General features: G+C 45.6%; 1 protein-coding gene across 8 annotated transcripts in view; it reads left to right on the forward strand.

The window, feature by feature from the left end:
* The window catches only part of TRRAP (transformation/transcription domain associated protein), a 117,281-nt gene that overhangs the window by 63,116 nt on the left and 33,710 nt on the right, over positions 1-20,455 (forward strand). For all 8 annotated transcript variants that reach the window (XM_046667796.1, XM_046667800.1, XM_046667799.1 and 5 more), the window contains 13 exons: positions 479-637; positions 734-865; positions 2,197-2,307; positions 3,486-3,632; positions 5,324-5,537; positions 6,104-6,229; positions 10,626-10,772; positions 11,491-11,693; positions 12,318-12,439; positions 12,767-12,980; positions 15,175-15,354; positions 16,920-17,066; positions 20,295-20,414. In XM_046667796.1, coding sequence (XP_046523752.1) covers positions 479-637; positions 734-865; positions 2,197-2,307; positions 3,486-3,632; positions 5,324-5,537; positions 6,104-6,229; positions 10,626-10,772; positions 11,491-11,693; positions 12,318-12,439; positions 12,767-12,980; positions 15,175-15,354; positions 16,920-17,066; positions 20,295-20,414 — 2,022 coding nt within the window. The remainder of the gene's footprint in view (positions 1-478; positions 638-733; positions 866-2,196; positions 2,308-3,485; positions 3,633-5,323; positions 5,538-6,103; positions 6,230-10,625; positions 10,773-11,490; positions 11,694-12,317; positions 12,440-12,766; positions 12,981-15,174; positions 15,355-16,919; positions 17,067-20,294; positions 20,415-20,455) is intronic.

Genomic DNA, 20,455 nt, shown 5'->3' on the forward strand with positions numbered 1-20,455 from the left:
CTCGTAGTTTTGGGTAGAGGAGAAAGGATTGAGTTGAAAGCTAATTCTTTTACAGACAGCTCTTTCAGAATTGGAAATTTGCTTCTTGGTATGGCTAAATTTTTATGACATCAAGTCTAAAGGTTGATCCATGTGACTAGACCTGACTACCTAAGGAGAATTCAGTTTCAATATTTTTTTAAACATGGTACTAAAAGGCCAAAATATACTTAACCGGGGTGGGGTGGGTGATAAACATGTGTATACACTTACATAGGACAGTGAGAATTTCCTTGCTTAAGTTACGATTCAGAATTCTTGAGCAGGAATTTGGGTCGTGTGTGTGCTGGGGCCAAGGTGGGTAGGGGGTAAGTTGGGTAGGGGGTGTGTGTGTGTGTATGTATGGGTATATTTGTGTGTGTGCGTGTTTATGTGCATATGTGTGTGTACGTCCCGGAATCACGGTGCAGCATCCCCATGTGACACTGGCCCCCCGCAGGTGTACTACCCGGTGCGCCATCACTTGGTGCAGCACATGGTCAGCGCCATGCAGAGGTTGGGCTTCACACCCAGTGTCACCATTGAGCAAAGGAGGCTGGCCGTGGACCTGTCTGAAGTCGTCATCAAGTGGGAGTTGCAGAGGATCAAGGACCAGCAGGTAGGGGTGTCGACCCTCTCGTGTTGTCCCTGGTTGTGTTCCCTATACTCCTCCCTAGAAATCAGTCGAATCAAATGTGTGTGCGTGTTTTTTAAGCCGGATTCAGATATGGACCCAAATTCCAGTGGAGAGGGAGTCACCTCTGTCACATCCATTAAAAGAGGCCTGTCGGTGGACTCCGCGCAGGAGGTGAAGCGCTTTCGGACGGCCACGGGAGCCATCAGCGCGGTAAGGCTGTGTGCACGCGCCGGCGGGCTTGCTTTCACAGGTTCTGCGCTTCCTCGTGGAAGTTCGTTCATTTAGTCAAACTTTGAATGTGGGTTCAGTGCCCAGCACCGTGCCAGAGGGACAACCGGGAGAGGCTGCGCTCCACAGATAGAAACATGTTCCTCGCTAGAGGTGCTTCCCAAGTTAGCAGACACGCTTTCCTGTGCGCCCACTTAAAGCCACAGAGTTCCCATGGTAATGGTTAATGCCCTGCAGAAAGGCATCAAGAGAAACTCTTTGAGGTAAAAAAATTAATTGAGAACATGCTCCCATGTTGTGTTCAGTTTTTACGAAGACAGTGTGTCCTGTTTTGTTTGGAGGGCGGCCGCCAAGAGAGCCCTGGGGTGCTCACTCTCCTCACCCCTTGCAGAGGTGGCGGCCCTGTCACTCTGTATGCCTAAGTTGAACTCTCCCCCAACCCCTCACCATTCCTCCAGAATATGCGGCTCCTGCCTCCACCCTGTGCTCACCTTAGAACCCTGGAGCCCTCTGCAATTTATCCCTTTACTTCTCTCCGCACTTCTGGTGGAGAGCAAGCCCTGTCACCCAGCCACCAATACCACCCGCCTCTCTCGTCGCCGCCCTCACCATCGTGGTCCAAGCCCCACCGCCTTGCCCGGATTCCTGACACTGCCTCCCAGTTCTTCACTCCTGCTTTTGTCCCTCTTTGATACATTTTTCACAAAACAGAGTGCCAAAAAACTTTCTTTTCAAAATGTAAGTCGGGGAAGCTGGGTGAAGGGTACATGGACTTCTGTACTGTTTTTGTAACTTCTTGTGAATGTTATCATTTCAAAATCAAAACTTTACAAACCATGAGGTCTTTGCCCTCACCAAGCCCTCCCCTTGACCATGGCCTCTCAGGCCTGCGTGACCTGGCCCTGTGGGTGGCCTCCTGTCCCTGTGCCTTGTGCACGATGCTCCAGCCACACAGGCCTTTCCTCTGCTTCAGAAGTGCCCCAGCTTCTCTGCTCACTCAGGACATGTCCACTGGCACTTGTCCTCACCTGGAGCAGCCTTCTCTCTCTCCTCTCTCCTTGTGGTGGCTGCCTCTCAGGCTGATGAGCTACTTTGATGTCACCCTTTAACTTCCTGGAGCACACCCCCTTTCCGTCTTGAGCACATGACCCGTTACTTTGTTTACTCCTTGTCTGCGGAGGCCGCCCCTGCCTCTGGTGTCCCTGGCGCCCAGAGTCGTGTCAGCCCCTGAGAGGACTGGTACTGTTAGCTGGCTGCACGGTCAGCGCCCTGTGGGGAACGCGCTCTTGAGCTGCTCCTCCTGCCCGTTCTAGGTGTTCGGGAGGAGCCAGTCGCTGCCTGGAGCGGACTCCCTCCTGTCCAAGCCCATCGATAAGCAGCACACAGACACCGTGGTGAACTTCCTCATCCGAGTGGCCTGTCAGGTGCGACATCCTGAGTGTCTTAACGTTAGGGATTCTTCAGAACAAGTACTACTTAGTAGACTCCAGAAGATTATCTGTGACAGTTTAGTCAAAAAAGACATAGACAGGCCCGCCCGGTGGCACAATAGTTAAGTTCTCATGCTCCACTTTGGTGGCCTGGAGTTTGCTGGTTCAGATCCCTGGCATGGACCTACACATCACTTATATGTGGCAGGCGTCCGACGTATAAAATAGAGGAAGACGGGCACGGGTGTTAGCTCAGGGCCAGTCTTCCTCAGCAAAAAGAGGAGAATTGGCAGCAAATGTTAGCCGAGGGCTAGTCTTCCTCAGGAGGAAAAAAAAAAAGACAGGGTCTGAGAACTAGTTTAGTCACTTTTGTACCATATTCCATTGATTTCCTGAAATGCTAGTATTTCTGAAATCTGCCTGTGTCTTATAATTGATATGACTTTTTAAAAACATTTTTTCTTTTAGCAGTTATAAATTAACCATGTATCTTATGATTAGAAGCATCTTGGCTTTGGCAAAACATGGTAGTTCTGTTATCTTGGGTAAATTATTTAACTTCCAAATTACCTCTCTCATAAAGGTCCTGGGGTGATGCAACCTACATAAATTATATACAACATTTAGTGATTTAAATGCTTTATAACTTGTGTTTACTTACCATTCAAATCAAAATATATTCTCAGAGTTCTTGGGAATCCATTTCTGAAAATTTTCATTTTTATATTTCAAAAAACGTTGTAAATGAAATTTTCATAAGTATATTTTTTAATTTGGGAATCTTAAGCTTTTATAGTTACTGAACAAAATAGTGTATTTTGCAATACTATTGAGGATTTCCAAGTACTTAAAAGAATCTGAACTGTTCATGCAGTACTTCCTTGTGTGCCGCAGTGTGCCAGGCACAGCCTGGGGGTCCAGTGGGCAGGACCTCAGGCCCTGCTCTCGGGGAGCCTCCTGGCACTAATCACACAAATGAGTGCAGACTGACCCACTGCAAGGGCGGGGGCTCCAGTGACCCAGAGACGCTGAGTCGAGTCAGGTGGGAGAGGAGGTGGCCGCGACAGGGAGAGCTGGGATGCGAGGGTGTGGGGCACAGGCGAGCAGCAGTGTCACGAGAATGACTGTAAACATGTACACAGCGGAATGTGGGCTTGAACGTGAATTTCCAGGTTAACGACAATACCAACACGGCGGGGTCTCCTGGGGAGGTGCTTTCTCGTCGCTGTGTCACTCTCCTGAAGACCGCCTTGCGACCGGACATGTGGTCCAAGTCCGAGCTCAAACTGCAGTGGTTCGACAAGCTGCTGATGAGCGTGGTGAGTGTGCGGGTCTGCCGCTCTCTCCTGGGCCCGGGGCTGGGCCGCCGAACCCCACTTGTCCATTCCCTTAGCCAGTCATGGCCCCTCACTTCATCTTCGGGCCACTGGTAAGGAGGAGGGAGTGTCGCTCTTGGAAATGGGTTTGAAACTTCAGCTCTACTCCCAGCCCCAACTACAGTTAGGCGTTTTGAAAACATAGTTCTCTTGCTTTTCAAAGTCTCATTTCTTAAACTGACTTATTGGCTAGCTTAGTGTAAACCTTTTTAGTTGACTTACGCAATATCCTTTAAAATAAACTTGAATTTTTAAAACAGATGGACATATAACTTGTTATTGAGCACTGTTTAGTCAGGTATGATTATTTGCTGGGGTTTTTTGTTTTGTTTCTGTAAAAACCATGATACTGGGGCTGGCCCAGTGGCGCAGCGGTTAAGTGCGCGCCTTCTGCTTTGGTGGCCCAGGTTCGCCGGTCCCCATCCCGGGTGTGGACATGGCACTGCTTGGCAAGCCATGCTGCGGCAGGCGTCCCACATATAAAGTAGAGGAAGATGGGCACGGATGTTAGCTCAGGGCCAGGCTTCCTCAGCAAAAAGAGGAGGATTGGCAGCAGATGTTAGCTCAGGGCCAGGCTTCCTCAGCAAAAGGAGGAGGATTGGCAGTAGTTAGCTCAGGGCTAATACTCCTCAAAATAAATAAAAAAATGATACTATGATTTTCTGATGATCCTATAAGTTTCTGGAGGTTGGAAACCTATTGTAAGCATTTATTTTGCATTGCAAAAACTAACATTGTTGCTTAAGTTTTTTGAAAGGTTCCAAAGCTTACCTGTGCTATGAAAACAGTGGGATTGGGCTCCCTAAATCTGCTGCACATGCTTGGGGTCTGGTTTGGTGCCTAACGTCTCGATTTTCTGCGGGTTTCCTTCCTCTTTTTCGCTTTGAAAGGTCAAATTACTTTCCTGTCAAGTGCAGGCACAGTTGAATCAAGCTTGGCTATAAGTTGACAGCGTCTGTCACTTAACAGGCTGACATTTTCTTAAAGCAATGTGCCGTGCTCACAGGGAACTTCACCTTTTTCCCATAATCCATAGTAAGTGAGAGATTTTGCCTCAGAACCCAGTGCATATGCATGGCACATATGCCAGGCACCTGTGTGTCTAAGCCACAGAAACAAAAGTTTCATGAAGCACTACTTAGCTTTACTACAAACCATGCACTCTGTTTTCTATTTCATTCAGTTTTTTCTTTTTTTAATGCTGGTATCATCTATTAGATTGATTTCATGATACACAATTTCAAAGATACTTTCTTTCAGAGCGGTATTTGTATTTTAACCAAAAAGATGAAAGAAGACTAGCAAAATTCATTGCAGTAATTGCCTTTTTAGACCAGATTTTAGTGATTTTCACAATTTTAGTATTGAATATTAATAATTTTCATGAGCTTTTAAAAAGATGACTAAATATTTAAAGCAAATTTATTAAAAGAATCGTTATGAAATCCTGTATTAATAAAACTTGGTGGTCACATGTTTTTAGATGTATTATATATTCATTCTTGAGTGGTTTTTTACCTCGTTTCCAAATACCTAATGGCACATTGTTTTAAATTTTGCCAGATTTACGTGTCTGTAATTCAGTGCACTGGAGTCTTTATTTCATCTGGTGTGGCCCGTGTTCTCTTTTCCAGGAGCAGCCTAATCAAGTTAACTACGGAAATATTTGCACGGGACTGGAGGTGCTGAGTTTCTTGCTGACTGTTCTCCAGTCTCCCGCCATCCTCAGTAGCTTCAAACCCCTGCAGCGTGGAGTCGCGGCCTGTATGACGTGTGGGAACACCAAAGTCTTGCGAGCGGTCCACAGCCTCCTCTCACGGCTGATGAGCATTTTCCCCACAGAGCCGAGTATGTGACCTTCTCCACCGGTGCCTTGCTTTCCGAGGGGATGGGTGGGCACAAAGCTTGTTGTCTGAGTGTGCTCATCCTCCAGTCACTATATTGAGCGTTTTGTCATCCCACTTTCCTTTGTACTTTCAGCCATTCTTTAAAAAAAAATTTGACATAAAAACTTAATGGCAGTAGCCATCACGTTATGTTTTTTGTCTGCTTTGGAAATGCAGTTCTTCATCAGCTAAACGTTGCTGTTCCCTTGACGTATTTAAAGGGAAGTTAGGTCAAAGTATTTTGTCAAATGTTGAACAGTTGACAAGATCAAATTTTGGCACATTGTAAACAAGTGTATTTAGAGTGTGCTCAGGTAAGGTGTGGTGAGAGAAAAGGTTGTCACTTAGCTCCATAAAATAGGAATGGCCCGGAGATGAGCACCTCATCCTGTGAGAGACGTGCCTGAGCCGGTCACCGCAGAGCCCAGCCACTAAGGCTCAGTCCTGGTGTGAGGGTACTGAACGTCCCGGTGCCTGGACAGGCCTGAGAGCCAGACCACGGAGCTCAGGTTCTCACTCCCTTTTCAGGCACTTCCAGTGTGGCCTCCAAGTACGAAGAGCTGGAGTGCCTCTACGCGGCCGTTGGGAAGGTCATCTATGAAGGACTCACCAACTATGAGAAGGCCACCAACGCCAATCCCTCCCAGCTCTTCGGTGAGTGTGCGTCTGTCTTGATTTTCCCGGCAGTGGTCCAGTTCAGCATCCATCTGTCTGTGCTTGCCGGATGAGCTTGGCTTTGGGGAAAGGCTCAAGACGTTGGGAGGAGCTTTGAGCTGATGAGTTGTTGAGGGTGTCTGTGTGTGGCCTGGTGCACACAAGGCCACAGTCCCCTGTGGTCCTTGAGGTGAACGACCCCCACCCCGCCCAATATCAGTGCTTCCTCTCGTCTTCCCGCCTCAGCCTCAGATGCAGGATTTGGCTGTGAGAGGAATTGCTCCATGTTATGTGGGTCCTGCTGACCCAGTTTTACACTAAATACAGAGATGCTGCTGACGCAGTGTACAAATATGTAGAATTAGTGCCTTTCACAGTGTGTTCACCTGTCGTAAGCCGCTCACAAGGCAAGAGCTAGTGCCCGTCTGCTTGGTGAGGCTCTGGCTGCGCCACGTGGAAGGGGCCAGTTTCTCAGGTGACCGGGGCAGCTGGATGGCTTTGGCCTCCAGGTGCCGGGAAGTCAAATGTGAAGCTACTTACTCCGCTTGTTGTGAAACTCACATCTCTAAGTGGGATTAGACTTGCGGTTGGCAGCTCTGAAAATTTTTCTCCTTTATTACATATTCGTTATATGCAACTTTGAAAATACAAATGAAGGAAAGCTAAATAAAAGTTACCTGTAAGCCTCTTTATTTAGTAACAGTCACTCTTAACATTTTGGTGAGTCTGTCTTTTTTCTGCACACGTGTAGATACATATACAGATAGCTCTTGCTGTGCAAACATTTGTGTCTGCATTTGCACACTGATTACATTATCTTTTAATGAATTTCGTGCTCTCCAAACTCTTGCTACTCGCTATCTGAAAGTCAGGAGCCAGATAAATTTGGTTAAAATGGTCCCTCATTAGCCAAGCTTGCTGTCTCTCTTCTGGAACTAGATAGATTTGGATAGCGAGGAATACTTGTGTGACTTTTTTTTAAGTGGGATCATACGGTAGATCCTGCTTTACAACCTCGCTTCCATCACAGCGTAGCTTGAACTCTTGTCTTGTTAATTCTCCAGAGGCCTCTCTTTGAGAAGAGCTGGCCACCGTTGCTTCCCTCCTTTAAGGGTGACAGCAGACCGGGGGCAGCCTCTGGGCGAGTGGCCTGGAGAGGTGGCCACACGGTTCTCGCCATGCCAGAGCCCGGCCTCCATTACTGACGTCTCCTCGGGAACAGCCAGAGCACGTTCCCCATATTCGTCGTCATTATCACCGAGTGTCAGTAGTTACTTGTTGTGGAATCACATTGTCCATACGTTGACTGCTCTCCTGAGAATAAGCCTTTCCACAGAGCACGCCTGGAATTTTCCAAATCTAGGTTGATGATAACCGTAAATGGCACATAAATCCCCTTTTATTGTTCTATGATGTAAGCCACGAGTACAAATTTAAAATTTGATGTGTAGCTCAGCGTCAAGATATTTATAAAAATGCCAGTTATGAAACGTAAAATTGTTTTTTCATAGATTCAGTGTTCATGTTCTGATGTTAGTTTTGCTGATTTTTATTGATCTTCTGCACTTTTTCAGAATTAGGTGCAAATTAACTTCTAAAATATTTGTCATGTCTAAATAATCTAGATAAAAACAGAAAGGACTTTCTTCCCTTTTTTCCCCCCAAACATATGGTGGGACCAAAAACTTCACTTAGGGTGGTTTGCCATCACCTAACGATAAAATCTGGAACTGAAGGGCAGAATGTTTCCACTGAAGCCCCAGAATCACTTCTCATGCCTGATGATGCCGATCGTGAATTAAGAATTAGGAGTGAAAATAGAGTGCTTCACAATGTAGTATATGCCATATGAAAGCTTGTAACGTTGACATTTGGGATTAATCTCTACTTTTGTGAGAAACGGCACATTTTTAAACATTTTAAATAGCACACTTTTTAAAACTGCTCAGTTGTTTTTTTTTTTTTTAATTGAGTTAATGATAGGTTACAATCTTGTGAAATTTCAGTTGTACATTAATGTTTGTCAGTCATGTTGTAGGTGCACCACTTCACCCTTTGTGCCCACCCCCACCCCACCTTTCCCCTGGTATCCACTAAACTGTTCTTGGTCCATAATTTTAAATTCCTCATATGAGTGGAGTCATACACAGATTATCTTTCTCTCGCTGGCTTATTTCACTTAACATAATTCTCTCAAGGTCCATCCATGTTATTGCAAATGGAATGATTTTGTTCTGTTTTGCAGCCGAGTAGTATTCCATTGTATATATGTACCACATCTTCTTTATCCATTCGTCTGTTGATGGGCACTTAGGTTGCTTCCACGTCTTGGCTATTGTAAACAGTGCTGCAGTAAACATTGGAGTGCACAGGACTTTTGGGATTGCTGACTTCAAGCTCTTTGGATAAATACCCAGTAGTGGGATGGCTCGATCGTATGGTAGTTCTATTTTTAATTTTTTGAGGAATCTCCATACTATTTTCCATAGTGGCTGCACCAGTTTGCATTCCCACCAGCAGTGTATGAAGGTTCCTTTTTCTCCACAACCTCTCCAACATTTGTTGCTATTAGTTTTAGATATTTTTGTCATTCTAACGGGTGTAAGGTGATATCTTAGTGTAGTTTTGATTTGCATTTCCCTGATGATCAGCGATGATGAGCATCTTTTCATGTGCCTATTGGCCATTCGTATATCTTCTTTGGAGAAATGTCTGTTCATGTCTCCAGCCCATTTTTTGATTGGGTTGTTTGATGTTTTGTGGTTGAGTTGTGAGAGTTCTTTATATATTAAGGATATTAAGCCTTTGTCAGATATATGACTTGCAAATATTTTTTCCCAGTTAGTGGGTTGTTTTTTTGTTTCAATCCTGTTTTCATTTGCCTTGAAGAAGCTCTTTAATCTGATGAAGTCCCATTTGTTTATTCTTTCTATTGTTTCCCTTCTCTGAGAAGGCATGGTGTCCGAAAAGATCCTTTTAATACTGATGTCAAAGAGTGTACTGCCTACGTTTTCTTCCAGAAGGCTTATGGTTTCAGGTCTCACCTTTAGGTCTTTAATCTATTTTGAGTTTATTTTTGTGAATGGTGAAAAAGAATGGTCAATTTTCATGCTTTTACATATGGCTTTCCAGTTTTCCCAGCACCATTTGTTGAAAAGACTTTCTTTTCTCCATTCTATGCCCTCAGCTCCTTTGTCAAAGATAAGCTGTCCATAGATGTGTGGTTTTATTTCTGGGCTTTCAATTCTGTTCCATTGATCTGTGCACCTGTTTTTGTACCAGTACCATGCTGTTTTGATTACTGTAGCTTTGTAGTATGTTTTGAAGTCAGGGATTGTGATGCCTCCCGTTTTGTTCTTTTTTCTCAGGATTGCTTTAGAAATTCGGGGTCTTTTGTTGCCCCATATGAATTTTAGGATTCTTTGTTCTAATTCTGTAAAGAATGTCATTGGGATTCTGATTGGGATGGCGTTGAATCTGTAGATTGCTTTAGGTAGAACGGACATTTTAACTATGTTTATTCTTCCAATCCATGTACATGGAATGTCTTTCCATCTCCTTATGTCGTCATCCAATTCTCTCAGAAAGGCCTTGTAATTTTCATTATATAGGTCCTTCACTGCCTTAGTTAAATTTACCCCAAGGTATTTTGTTCTTTTTGTTGCGATTGTGAATGGTATTGTATTCTTGAGTTCTTTTTCTGTTGGTTCATTACTGGAGTATAGAAATGCTACTGATTTATGCAAATTGATTTTATACCCCGCAACTTTGCTGTAGTTGTTGATTACTTCTAACAGTTTTCCAATGGATTCTTTGGGGTTTTCTATATATAAGATCATGTCGTCTGCGAACAGCGAGAGTTTCACTTCTTCCCTCCCTATTTGGATTCCTTTTATTCCTTTTTCTTGCCTGATTGCTCTGGCCAGGACCTCCAGTACTATGTTAAATAAGAGTGGTGATAGAGGGCATCCTTGTCTCATTCCTGTTTTCAGGGGGATGGGGTTCAGTTTTTGCCCATTGAGTATGATGTTGGCTATGGGTTTGTCATATATGGCCTTTATTATGTTGAGGTAGTTTCCTTCTCTGCCCATTTTGTTCAGATTTTTTATCATAAATGGTTGTTGGATCTTGTCAAATGCCTTCTCTGCATCTATTGAGATGATCATGTGGCTTTTATTCCTCAGTTTGTTGATGTGGTGTATCACGTTGATTGATTTGCGGATGTTGAACCATCCCTGTGTCCCTGGTGTGAATCCCACCTGATCCTGATGTATGATTCTTTTGATGAATTGCTGAATTCTGGTTGCCAAAATTTTGTTTAGAATTTTTGCATCTATTAAAACTGCTCAGTTGTTTTTAACTTGTCTGAAAAAACCTGTCAACGTCTACCTTTTAGGGACCCTTATGATCCTCAAGTCGGCCTGCAGCAACAACCCGAGCTACATAGACAGGCTGATCTCGGTTTTTATGCGCTCCCTGCAGAAGATGGTCCGAGAGCATTTAAATCCACAGGCAGCGTCGGGCGGCGCGGAAGCAACTGCAGGTGAGAAACTTAGTGCCCCCAGCCCCGCCCCATGTTTTTTCCTCAAACTTTAACACCTAAATGGTGCCAGCTATGTGCTTGAATTCTAAAGCAGGCATGAGTGCCTGTTTTTATGAAATTTATCATTTGCTCGTATCAAAGAGGTTCTGAGCATTTCGTTTAAAAAACCAAGATGAGACTCATTTTTAAAATGAACTTTTAAAATTTGTGAATTCAAGAATGAAGAAGTTTTTAAATGGTTGGACATTTATGTGGAACATTCACCACTGAATGAGAGTTATGTAATGATTTTGCTTTAAAACGGATTGCTGAATCAGAGCTGTTACTTCTGAAAAAGAATTAAGTCAGACGTTCTAGACCTAAGCAGTGGGCTCCAGGAATCTGTGGTCTGTTGGTTTGGGGCAAGGAGCTGTGGTTGGCACTGCTGCTAGATACATCTTGAACACAAGTGCCGTGAGCGTGACTTCGGGGCTGGGCTGTACCCTGGGCTGCCGGCCCTGGTCCCGTCAGCTCCTCCCTCGTGGAAGGCTCTTAGAGGGCCGCCCCTGCAAGGTGGGGTAGTGAGAAGGCGATGAGGCACTGAATCCCAGAGCCCTCGTCGCTGGGGAAAATATTTGCGGGGGAAATGGGCAGAGTCCAACATGCCGCACGACGGGAAGGGGTCGCCTGCTGACGTGCCTTTGTAGAGACGGCTGGGTGCCTGCTCTTTCTCCCACAGCGGGAACAAGCGAGCTGGTGATGCTGAGTCTGGAGCTGGTGAAAACGCGCCTGGCTGTGATGAGCATGGAGATGAGGAAGAGCTTTATCCAGGCCATCCTGACCTCCCTCATTGAGAAATCGCCGGATGCCAAAATCCTCCGGGCCGTGGTGAAGATTGTGGAAGAATGGGTTAAGAACAACTCCCCGATGGCAGCCAATCAGGTGAGCTGCAAGGAGAGTGCTCTAGCAGGTGACCTTCCTTTGCACGGAAGGAAAGTTCAGATGTCACTTTCTCAGCTCTTCCATCTTAAGAGTCTCAAGCAAAACATTTTTCTCTCCCGTATTCGTATTCACAGTATCTTTCCTGCAAGTCCATTAAGATGGATTTTTCTCACTGTGCTTAACAGATTTTAAGTAGAAACTTGAGATAACTGGTCATTTATCTTAATGCGGTTTTACTTTTGTGAAAATGTTGAATGAACGTTACTTGTTAATCTTTTAAGGTGGTGAAGGTGAGCCTAATAATAGCAGTACTACTCATGATGAGAGACTGTTATCTAACTCAGTAAGCTGCTTGCAAACTTTGATTTGTTTCATAATTGAGTTGCTTTTTCTTCAAAGTGAGCTGCATCCACTAGGAAACGCCATCGGCCTCTGTCTCGACGGTAAGCTCCGAAGACAGCCGGAGCCGACTTTGACTGTTCTGTTTAGAAATGACCTTGTCTTACTTCACTTGACAAAATTGTAGGAGCTGAAAAAATAATAGAGCAGATTGCTGAATACTTTTGAATGTGTCTTTTCAAATAGAAGTGATTGACCTTTTCTTTTAAAAAAAAATTTGTACAGACACCTACACTCCGGGAGAAGTCCATTTTGCTTGTGAAAATGATGACCTACATAGAAAAGCGTTTTCCGGAAGACCTTGAATTAAATGCCCAGTTTTTAGACCTTGTTAACTATGTCTACAGGTAATTGCATCAATCAAATATTGCATATATTGATCCATAAGGTGTTTTCTGACTGACCCAAGTAACGTGTCTTTTTAATCTTTTAGTTATACCTGAAATTTAAATATTCATTTAAATACTAAATCACGTAACATATTTTGACGTCATTAATGAGCCTTTGGCTCAAATGCTGCATCAGCCTACAGAGATTTGTAAGATACTCTTGGCTTTCATGGTGGCGTTTCAGAAAGTTGGTATCCATGTGTTTTCTGCTTGGCGGGCTGCGGCGTCTGCTGTCCGGCCATGTGGTGTAGCTGTCCTGTCTCAGTGTTACTCTTTCACTTCCAGAGATGAGACGCTGTCTGGCAGTGAGCTGACTGCGAAACTCGAGCCTGCCTTTCTCTCTGGGCTGCGTTGTGCTCAGCCACTCATCAGGGCAAAGTTTTTTGAGGTTTTTGACAACTCTATGAAACGTCGGGTCTACGAGCGCCTGCTGTACGTGACCTGTTCCCAGAATTGGGAAGCCATGGGGAACCACTTCTGGATCAAGCAGTGCATTGAGGTAGGCCGGGCTCGGCTCGCCATCTGTGGGCGGGACACTGAAGCCAGGAGGTATTCACATGCTCTAAGATGGATTAGCGATCTCTACCATTAAATTGCTCTTGATCTCTAGTAGGAAGAAAAATCATGCAAAGCTGTTTTCATCTAAAGCTTTTTTTGGGTGGGTTTGAAGCCCTTTAATCAAAAAGTTGTTAATATTCCTTAGTTTGTAGGTAAAGATTCATTTTTCTTCAAATATAAAAACAGTAAATTCTGTCTACATGCCATAGAAAATTTAATGTACTATAATTGTCAGTAGTAGTCATTCTTAAAGTGGGAAGATAGAGCAGCCAGGCTGGGCCAGCCGGACCGTGCCGGGCTCTGATCCCTTAGTGAGGAGTTAGTGCCAGTGATAAAGGTCGGACTGTTTCCATGGATGGTACGTCAGATGTTCTGTGACGTTTCTAACAGGACCGTAGTAAGACTTCTTGTTTGTTGTTCAAATTGGCTAGCCCTCACTCTTGGCTTAATCACCGACTTAGTGCACCAGGCAACTTAGGTTCCCATAGCAGGTCACCAGTGCTGTGCAAGGAGCTCTGATGCTTACCCAGAAGGAATGAAACTAGGTGGCCAGTTGCTTTGTCTAATGAGACAACTGAGATAGACAGTTGTGAAAATCTCTTTGGGGGATAAAGAAGGGAGTTGTGGCACTGTAGTTCAGTTAGAGCTTGTTGGCATATTTCCATTTGTGTGAAGGTAGTTTTCTCAGTGCTGTACACAACATGGATTTGGAACTTGGCTAATGGCAGCACAATGGACAGAGTTCCCGGATTTATTCATCATTCATTCGAGAGACCTGTTGGTCGGTATTAGGTGGCAGGCCCTGGCACAGGTACTGCAGATAGAGAGGTGAAAGGATGTTGACTGGGACAGCTACACGGGAATCGATGGAGGAGGGGGCAGGCTGAAGGGCACAAACCCGGAATCCTCCATTCCTGCCCTCCTGTGTCTTGTGTATCTGCTCCCTCACCAGGTGTCACTAGTTCAAGGTCCTTTACCTCCCTCCCTTCCCTCTTCTGCGTCCCTCTTGTGGCCACCAGCATAGCCCACGAGGATGACAGGAACGGTTTCCTTGGTGTGCACCCATCTGCCCTCCCATCCACTACAGTTTTCTTTATTGTTGAAACATTGCTCTTGAAGAATACAGCAGATCATGTCGCTCCTCATCATCGTACTCGGCACAAAGTCCAGCCTCCAGAATACTGTCTTGCTGGCCCCCGAGTCACCAGACCCTTGCCTCCTCTCCAGCCCCATACTGTCCCTCTCTCCCTCACTCGTTAGTCTCCAGCCACACTGGCCTTTCGTGTTCTGGAACTTGCCACACTCTTGCCACGCAAGCTAAGTGTTGAAGTTGGTCTTGTCCTTCCCTCTGACACTTCAGCTCCATGAGGGCAGAGGATACAATCTCCGTGAAGTTGTCAAGTGAATCTCCAAGGCCTCACACAGCCCCGAGTGGTGCTCAGTAAATAGATGCCGAAAGAATGCAAGAGTAGCTTGCTTGGAGGCGGGCAGCCTGAGCAAAGGCCTGTGGCGAAGCATGCTGGGGTGTGGGGAATGGTCACAGAAGTGTTCTGCGCGGGGTGGCGGGGGGGGTGGGGTGTTACATCAGGGAGGAGCATGTGAGCCCCGCTGAGGAGCGTGCCCTCCCCCAGGGCTGTGGGAAGCCGTTGGAGGGTGGGGGAGGAGAGACCGGGCTCAGCTGTGTGGAAGGACATGATTTGAGAAGAGTAAGCCTGGAGATGAGTTAGGAGGTTCTGTCCAGGCGGGAGGTGACAGCTGCCTAGGTATTCAGGAGGTAAGACTGGCAGGGCTGGGTGATGTGGTGTGGGAGACGAGGGAGAAGGAAGACAGATGGATGAAGCAAAGGTGTCTGTCTCCTTTGTCTGGGAGGTGCCTCTGTGAGAACAGACGGGGAAGCCCATCTGGTAGGGGAGAAAGATGCTGAGCTTACACTTAGACCTGGAGTCAGGAGTACCTGACAGGTGAGGGGCGTCTGGGAGGGAGGTTCAGACACTTCGTCTCAGCTCGAGAGGAGTGTCCAGCAGTCATCAGCACGTGCGGACCAGTCGAGATGGCTAGGTGTTAACTGTGGGTCCACACGCCTCAAATGCCAGGCATATGTCTTAGGTGTGTCTTCTCTTCCATGAACTCTCTAGCTTCTTTTGGCTGTGTGTGAGAAGAGCACTCCCATTGGTACCAGCTGCCAAGGAGCTATGCTCCCATCCATCACCAACGTCATCAATCTGGCCGACAGCCACGACCGAGCAGCCTTCGCCATGGTCACGCATGTCAAGCAGGAGCCGCGGGAGCGAGAGAACAGCGAGTCCAAAGAGGAGGTAATGCTCCAGATTGCACGCTGCCTCCTGTTCACAGTAGGACCCCATTCTGCCGAAGAATTCTATGGCAGCCTTAGATATTTTTAGGGCAAGAGCAGTGTATTGAAACCAGTCTCTGCATGAAAGCTCAGTGTGCTACCTGCATTCAGTTCGATTTTTTGAAGTTAGAATTGATAAGCATCTTGTGATGCCTGTAGTTTTGAGATTGGTCACGCTATTGTGATACAGTGCTGCTTGGTACAGGAGATTTTACTGTTTGGTGATTTTTCTTTCCAAGCGAGAAGTAGCCCATGTTGAATTAGGAAACACTGCTCTGACCACACCATACTAGAACCGTCGCTGTAGCTGGCTCCCCAGCAGCCTGCTGGGGACCTCCCGGACCCGCCTCCTTCTGGCAGGGCAGCTGTGGAGGCCCGGCCGGCCGATGCCTTAGTGCTGATGGCTCCGGTCCTCCACGAGGGAGTGGCGGACGCTGCTCCGGATGCAGGTCTTTCAGCCGTGCTTCCTTTAGGTTGTTAGCTTTCGGAAGCTCGGTCTCTCTGGAGAGTGGGGTTTTAAAAGACAACTAGCCAGTATTGAAGGAGGAGGCGCACCCTCTTTGCTCTAAAAGGGGTAGTTTGTTCCTTCTCTCATGGAGGATTTCTGCTCGTTATGTTAAGGAATAAGAATGTAAAATTTTTCTCACTGTTGCCAAATACTGGATCATTTGATGATTTGATCTTCTTTCTGTAACTCTCCTGAGTGATATTAATTACCAACTTGAAAATGATTCTTCTGAGTTTTAAAGGGCGCACACCAAGTATTGGTAACTTAACTTAGAGGCTAGTTTGATGATTGAATTAGTGACTGTGACTTCCCAGAAGCTTCAGACAGAAATAAGATTTATTTTTCTTTGAGAATGAGTTGTGTAAAACCTTGTATCAAGAAGGTTCTTTTCCCTGACTGATGATCTGAATGGGCAAGGCAGCTAGGCAACTATATTGTGTTTTGAGGAATGATAGGCTGTAATCCCTAGTAATCTTTATTATTTTTACTGTTTAAAGTTGATAATTTTTTATTTTGCATTCCATAAACTAAACATGAAAACAAAACAATGACATTTTAAGAATTTTTTTTTTTCCTTTTTCTCCCCAAAGCCCCCCAGTGCATAGTTGTATATTGTAGTTGTGATCCTTCTAGTTGTGGCATGTGGGATGCCGCCTCAGCATGGCTTGATGAGCGGTGCCATGTCTGCACCCAGGATCCCAACCCGTGAAAACCTGGGCCGCCAAAGCAGAGTGCACGAACTTAACCTCTCGGCCATGGGGCCGGCCCCAACAATGACATCTTCATACTGTCGTTTAAAAAAAGAGAGCGAGATCTGGTCTATTAATTAATAGGTCTGGTCTAGTTAATATTGTTGATTATTTATTTTAGAATTCAAGGTTATTTAAATAATTATAAACTTTCAGGAAACTAAAATTTTACTTGCCGAAAACATAACCAGAAGTACATAGGAGTTGTGTTTGTTGGATTTTATTTGACCTTTTGGTTTTGCTTATTTGTGTTGGTGGTTGTTTTTTTAGGATGTAGAAATAGATATTGAACTGGCTCCTGGAGATCAGACCAGCACACCCAAAACCAAAGAACTTTCTGAAAAAGACATTGGAAACCAGCTGCACATGTTAACCAACAGACACGACAAATTTCTGGATACTCTCCGGGAAGTGAAGGTCAGTGTGCAAGCTTGGAGGGAGAGTGGGGTTGTTTTTTCCCCTGAATATTTTGAATCCCAAACCAGGATTCTTCCACAGCAGTGTAAGGTTCTCTTTTACAGATTACTCTTCTTTTCTTTCCCATCTCAATTGAAACCTTTACAGTTCTGTGAGACTCTAAAGTGGATCACATTTTATATAAAGATTTGAGAAAGAAACTACAGTGTCTTGTGGGAGAAAATAAGAAAAAACAGTTATTTTCTCCACTATTATCCCTTGAAATAAATGGTGAAATTGTTTATTAAAAATAAACATATGAGGAGACATTGCTGGATTATCTTTCAAATACAATAGGAAAGGAGAAAATGAGAATGGGCTCATGTGGTGCATCAGTTCCGCTTTGGTGAGGGAACCTCCTGAGGCATCTGTTTTGAGATCAAGCCAGGTAGAAGCTCTGGCTTCCAAAATTCCTCAGGCTAGTTAGAGGGATGATCATTGTTTGGTAACGATTGAGAGAATTAGTTAAGGCTCCATATACCATGTTAGTTTTGAAGAGTATTACAAAGAAACAGTGATGATTCTGTTCATATCAGGAGCTAGGTGAAAAAAATTATAAACAAACTACTGATCACAACTGATCTTTACATTTAATCTTTTCTGGTGACTTATCCTGAATTTGTGCATTAAATCAAACTTTGGACTTGTATCCAAGTGACACAATTGTGGTGTTGGGTAAACATACGACGCTTGATCTTCTGGTGTATGGGACAGGAAACAGAGCACCCTTCTGTGTGTGGATGACATGCTCTTGTTCACAGACCCATCTCTCCTGCCCTCACTGCCAGAAAGGGGTCGTGGCTCCACATTCCGAAACCCAAAGGCCTTTCTTGGTGATGGTCACCGTGAGCAGTCACCATGTCGATGCTGACCCATGGGTTGCTTTGGCACAACTCTGATGATCAGCTCGCTGTGCTAGGTCTGTCAGGGTACCTTTTAGCAGTACATTGCTAAAAGTGTCCATGTTTGGTTCTGCCTCTTTAGATTTTGTCCTTGGCTGACTTGGTCACAACTGCTCACCTCCTCATCCCCTGTGGGGCCTTTGCTGCCCTCTGGACTGTGGTTGGGGTAGAGTGAACATGGCCACACATGGAGAATGTTCCCACGGGCATCCCCATGGCCCTCTCTAGCTGAGGCATCATGGCCTGCGTTTCCAGTCCTGCCCTTCTTAGGAAGATTACTCAGGCTATGGTCTCATTGTCCTTATTCACCCTTTTCACATTTTATCTTACTTAGTCATTCAATGGATATTTATTGAGTGCCCACCATGTACCAGGCACTGTTCTGGGCACTGGAAATATCACTGAAGGAAACAGACAAGAGTAGCCAGTCCTCATAGGGCTCCATTCTAGTGGGGAAGTAAGTGATTATCAGAAAGAAGTGAAATCAGTATGTGCTCCGCCAGGCAGAGAGGTGGCTGCTGCGGAGAGAAAGCAGCCAGGAGTGTTCGGGAGTTGGAGTTCCTGTTACTTTATCCCATGTATTTATGGAAGTTAGTTTTCATGTTGATATTTTTTGTACAGCCAGGTGGGGTTACAAAGCATTGCATTCACAGTTTGGGCCCTGACCGTTTCATTCCTGAAGCCCGTCTCCCTGTGCAGTGGTCGGGGCCAGGCAGCTCCTCTATATGACTTGTTTCCGAGTCCAGAGGGACTGAGAGGCGTCTGAGCGGGCCCTTCACGCCAGGCTCACCTGCTCTTTCTCTTTGCTCTGAGCCTCTTGTCCCAGGATTGACTGTCTTACTCTGTGTGGGAAATCTGTTGAAGCCAGTGTCCCCTCTCTGTTCTCCCTGGCGTTGCTGGGCCACCGCAGTGCTCATGCTTCTTCACCTCTCTTTGTGATAGTGTGTAAATGAGCATGAGCCAGGACCCTCTGGAGTCCCCCGCTCTTGGCTAGAGAAGGGCAATTTGTTTGGCTGGTGTGTAACCACATGTGGCCCTTCAGTGCTCTTGGCTTCTGCTACATTGACTTGACCCGGTGACTGGGGTGAAGGGAGCAGCTACATGAGATCACCAGGCCTGAGTGTCAAATAGGAATATTCTTCACTTAAGTGTTTTCTCCCATTTTCCTTGACATATTTGTATCCTTGATTTTTGGTTTTTTTTTTTTCTTTTTGTAAGGAAAATTGGCCCTAAGCTAACATCTATGCCAATCTTCCTTTATTTTATGTGGGACCCCACCACAGCATGGCCTGACGAGCAGTGCTATCTGTGCCTGAGATCTGAACCCTCAAACCCTGCTCTGCGGAAGCGGAGCACATGAACTTAGCCACTCGCCCACTGGGCCGGCCCCTGATTTTTGCGTTTTGATAGAGACATGAATATGAGGGTGATTTCCTTTCTTGGGTCTGCTATGGGAAAAGGGAAGCATAATCATGACTCATGTGTCCCTGATGCTCTATCTCCATGTTGGGGGCAGCAGGCCCTGTGATGAGCTTGCAAGCGTCAACCCAAGCCCCTTGACACCAGCTGCGTGATGCCAGATGGGGCCCCGTGGGCCTGATGGGCTTCACACAACTGGAAACCTGGCTGTTGATAAGAAATGTTAGCAGCTAATTCACATTTTCTAAAGCAACAAAGCTGTGGACAAAATCAAATGTATCTGCATATTTGGCACACCCTTGGGTCTCAGTTTCCAGCTCTGGTCCCAGTCGTAGGGTGTATGTTACAGTCCAGTCGGTTTTCCATCTTTGTCCGCTGTCAATTGCAGAGACTCTGAACTTTCACGCTTCTTGATTTGTTCCTCAGAATTGTACCTGTTGGCAGATAACTTCCCTCATATATGTATGCAGCTTCTATTTTCTCTTTCATGTTTCCAGGGGCCTCTGCTTTGATGGCACCTGGGGTACCTCTCATTTACACTTTCATTGTGTTCATACTTCTCAGACATGGTGGACTCAATAATGTTAGGAATTGCCCTTCAAGGTTAAAAAAGTAAATGTGTCACTGATGAGCCCCTTACCCACGTCTGTGCTTGGCTGCTAAGCACGCCGTGGGTTTCTGTCGCTCAGAATCTGTGTTTTCACTCTGGCATGACATCTGCTCAGATGTTGGAAAGTTTGAAAGTGGAGGAGTCTCTGATGATGAAAGGGACAGTGGTGCCTCCTGAGCACCGGTCTGAGGCACCTGTGTGGCAGGATCGTTAGCACCCGCCTGCGGCCAGCTACACTCATCTTTCTTCTTTCTGTAGACTGGAGCACTGCTCAGCGCATTCGTCCAGCTGTGTCACATTTCCACAACGCTGGCAGAAAAGACGTGGGTCCAGCTTTTTCCCAGATTGTGGAAAATTCTGTCTGACAGACAGCAGCATGTGAGTATATTTTTATCCTGTTTTGGAAAGTATAGTTTTAG

Source organism: Equus quagga, chromosome 7, assembly GCF_021613505.1.
Source record: "Equus quagga isolate Etosha38 chromosome 7, UCLA_HA_Equagga_1.0, whole genome shotgun sequence".
Lineage (NCBI taxonomy): Eukaryota > Metazoa > Chordata > Mammalia > Perissodactyla > Equidae > Equus > Equus quagga.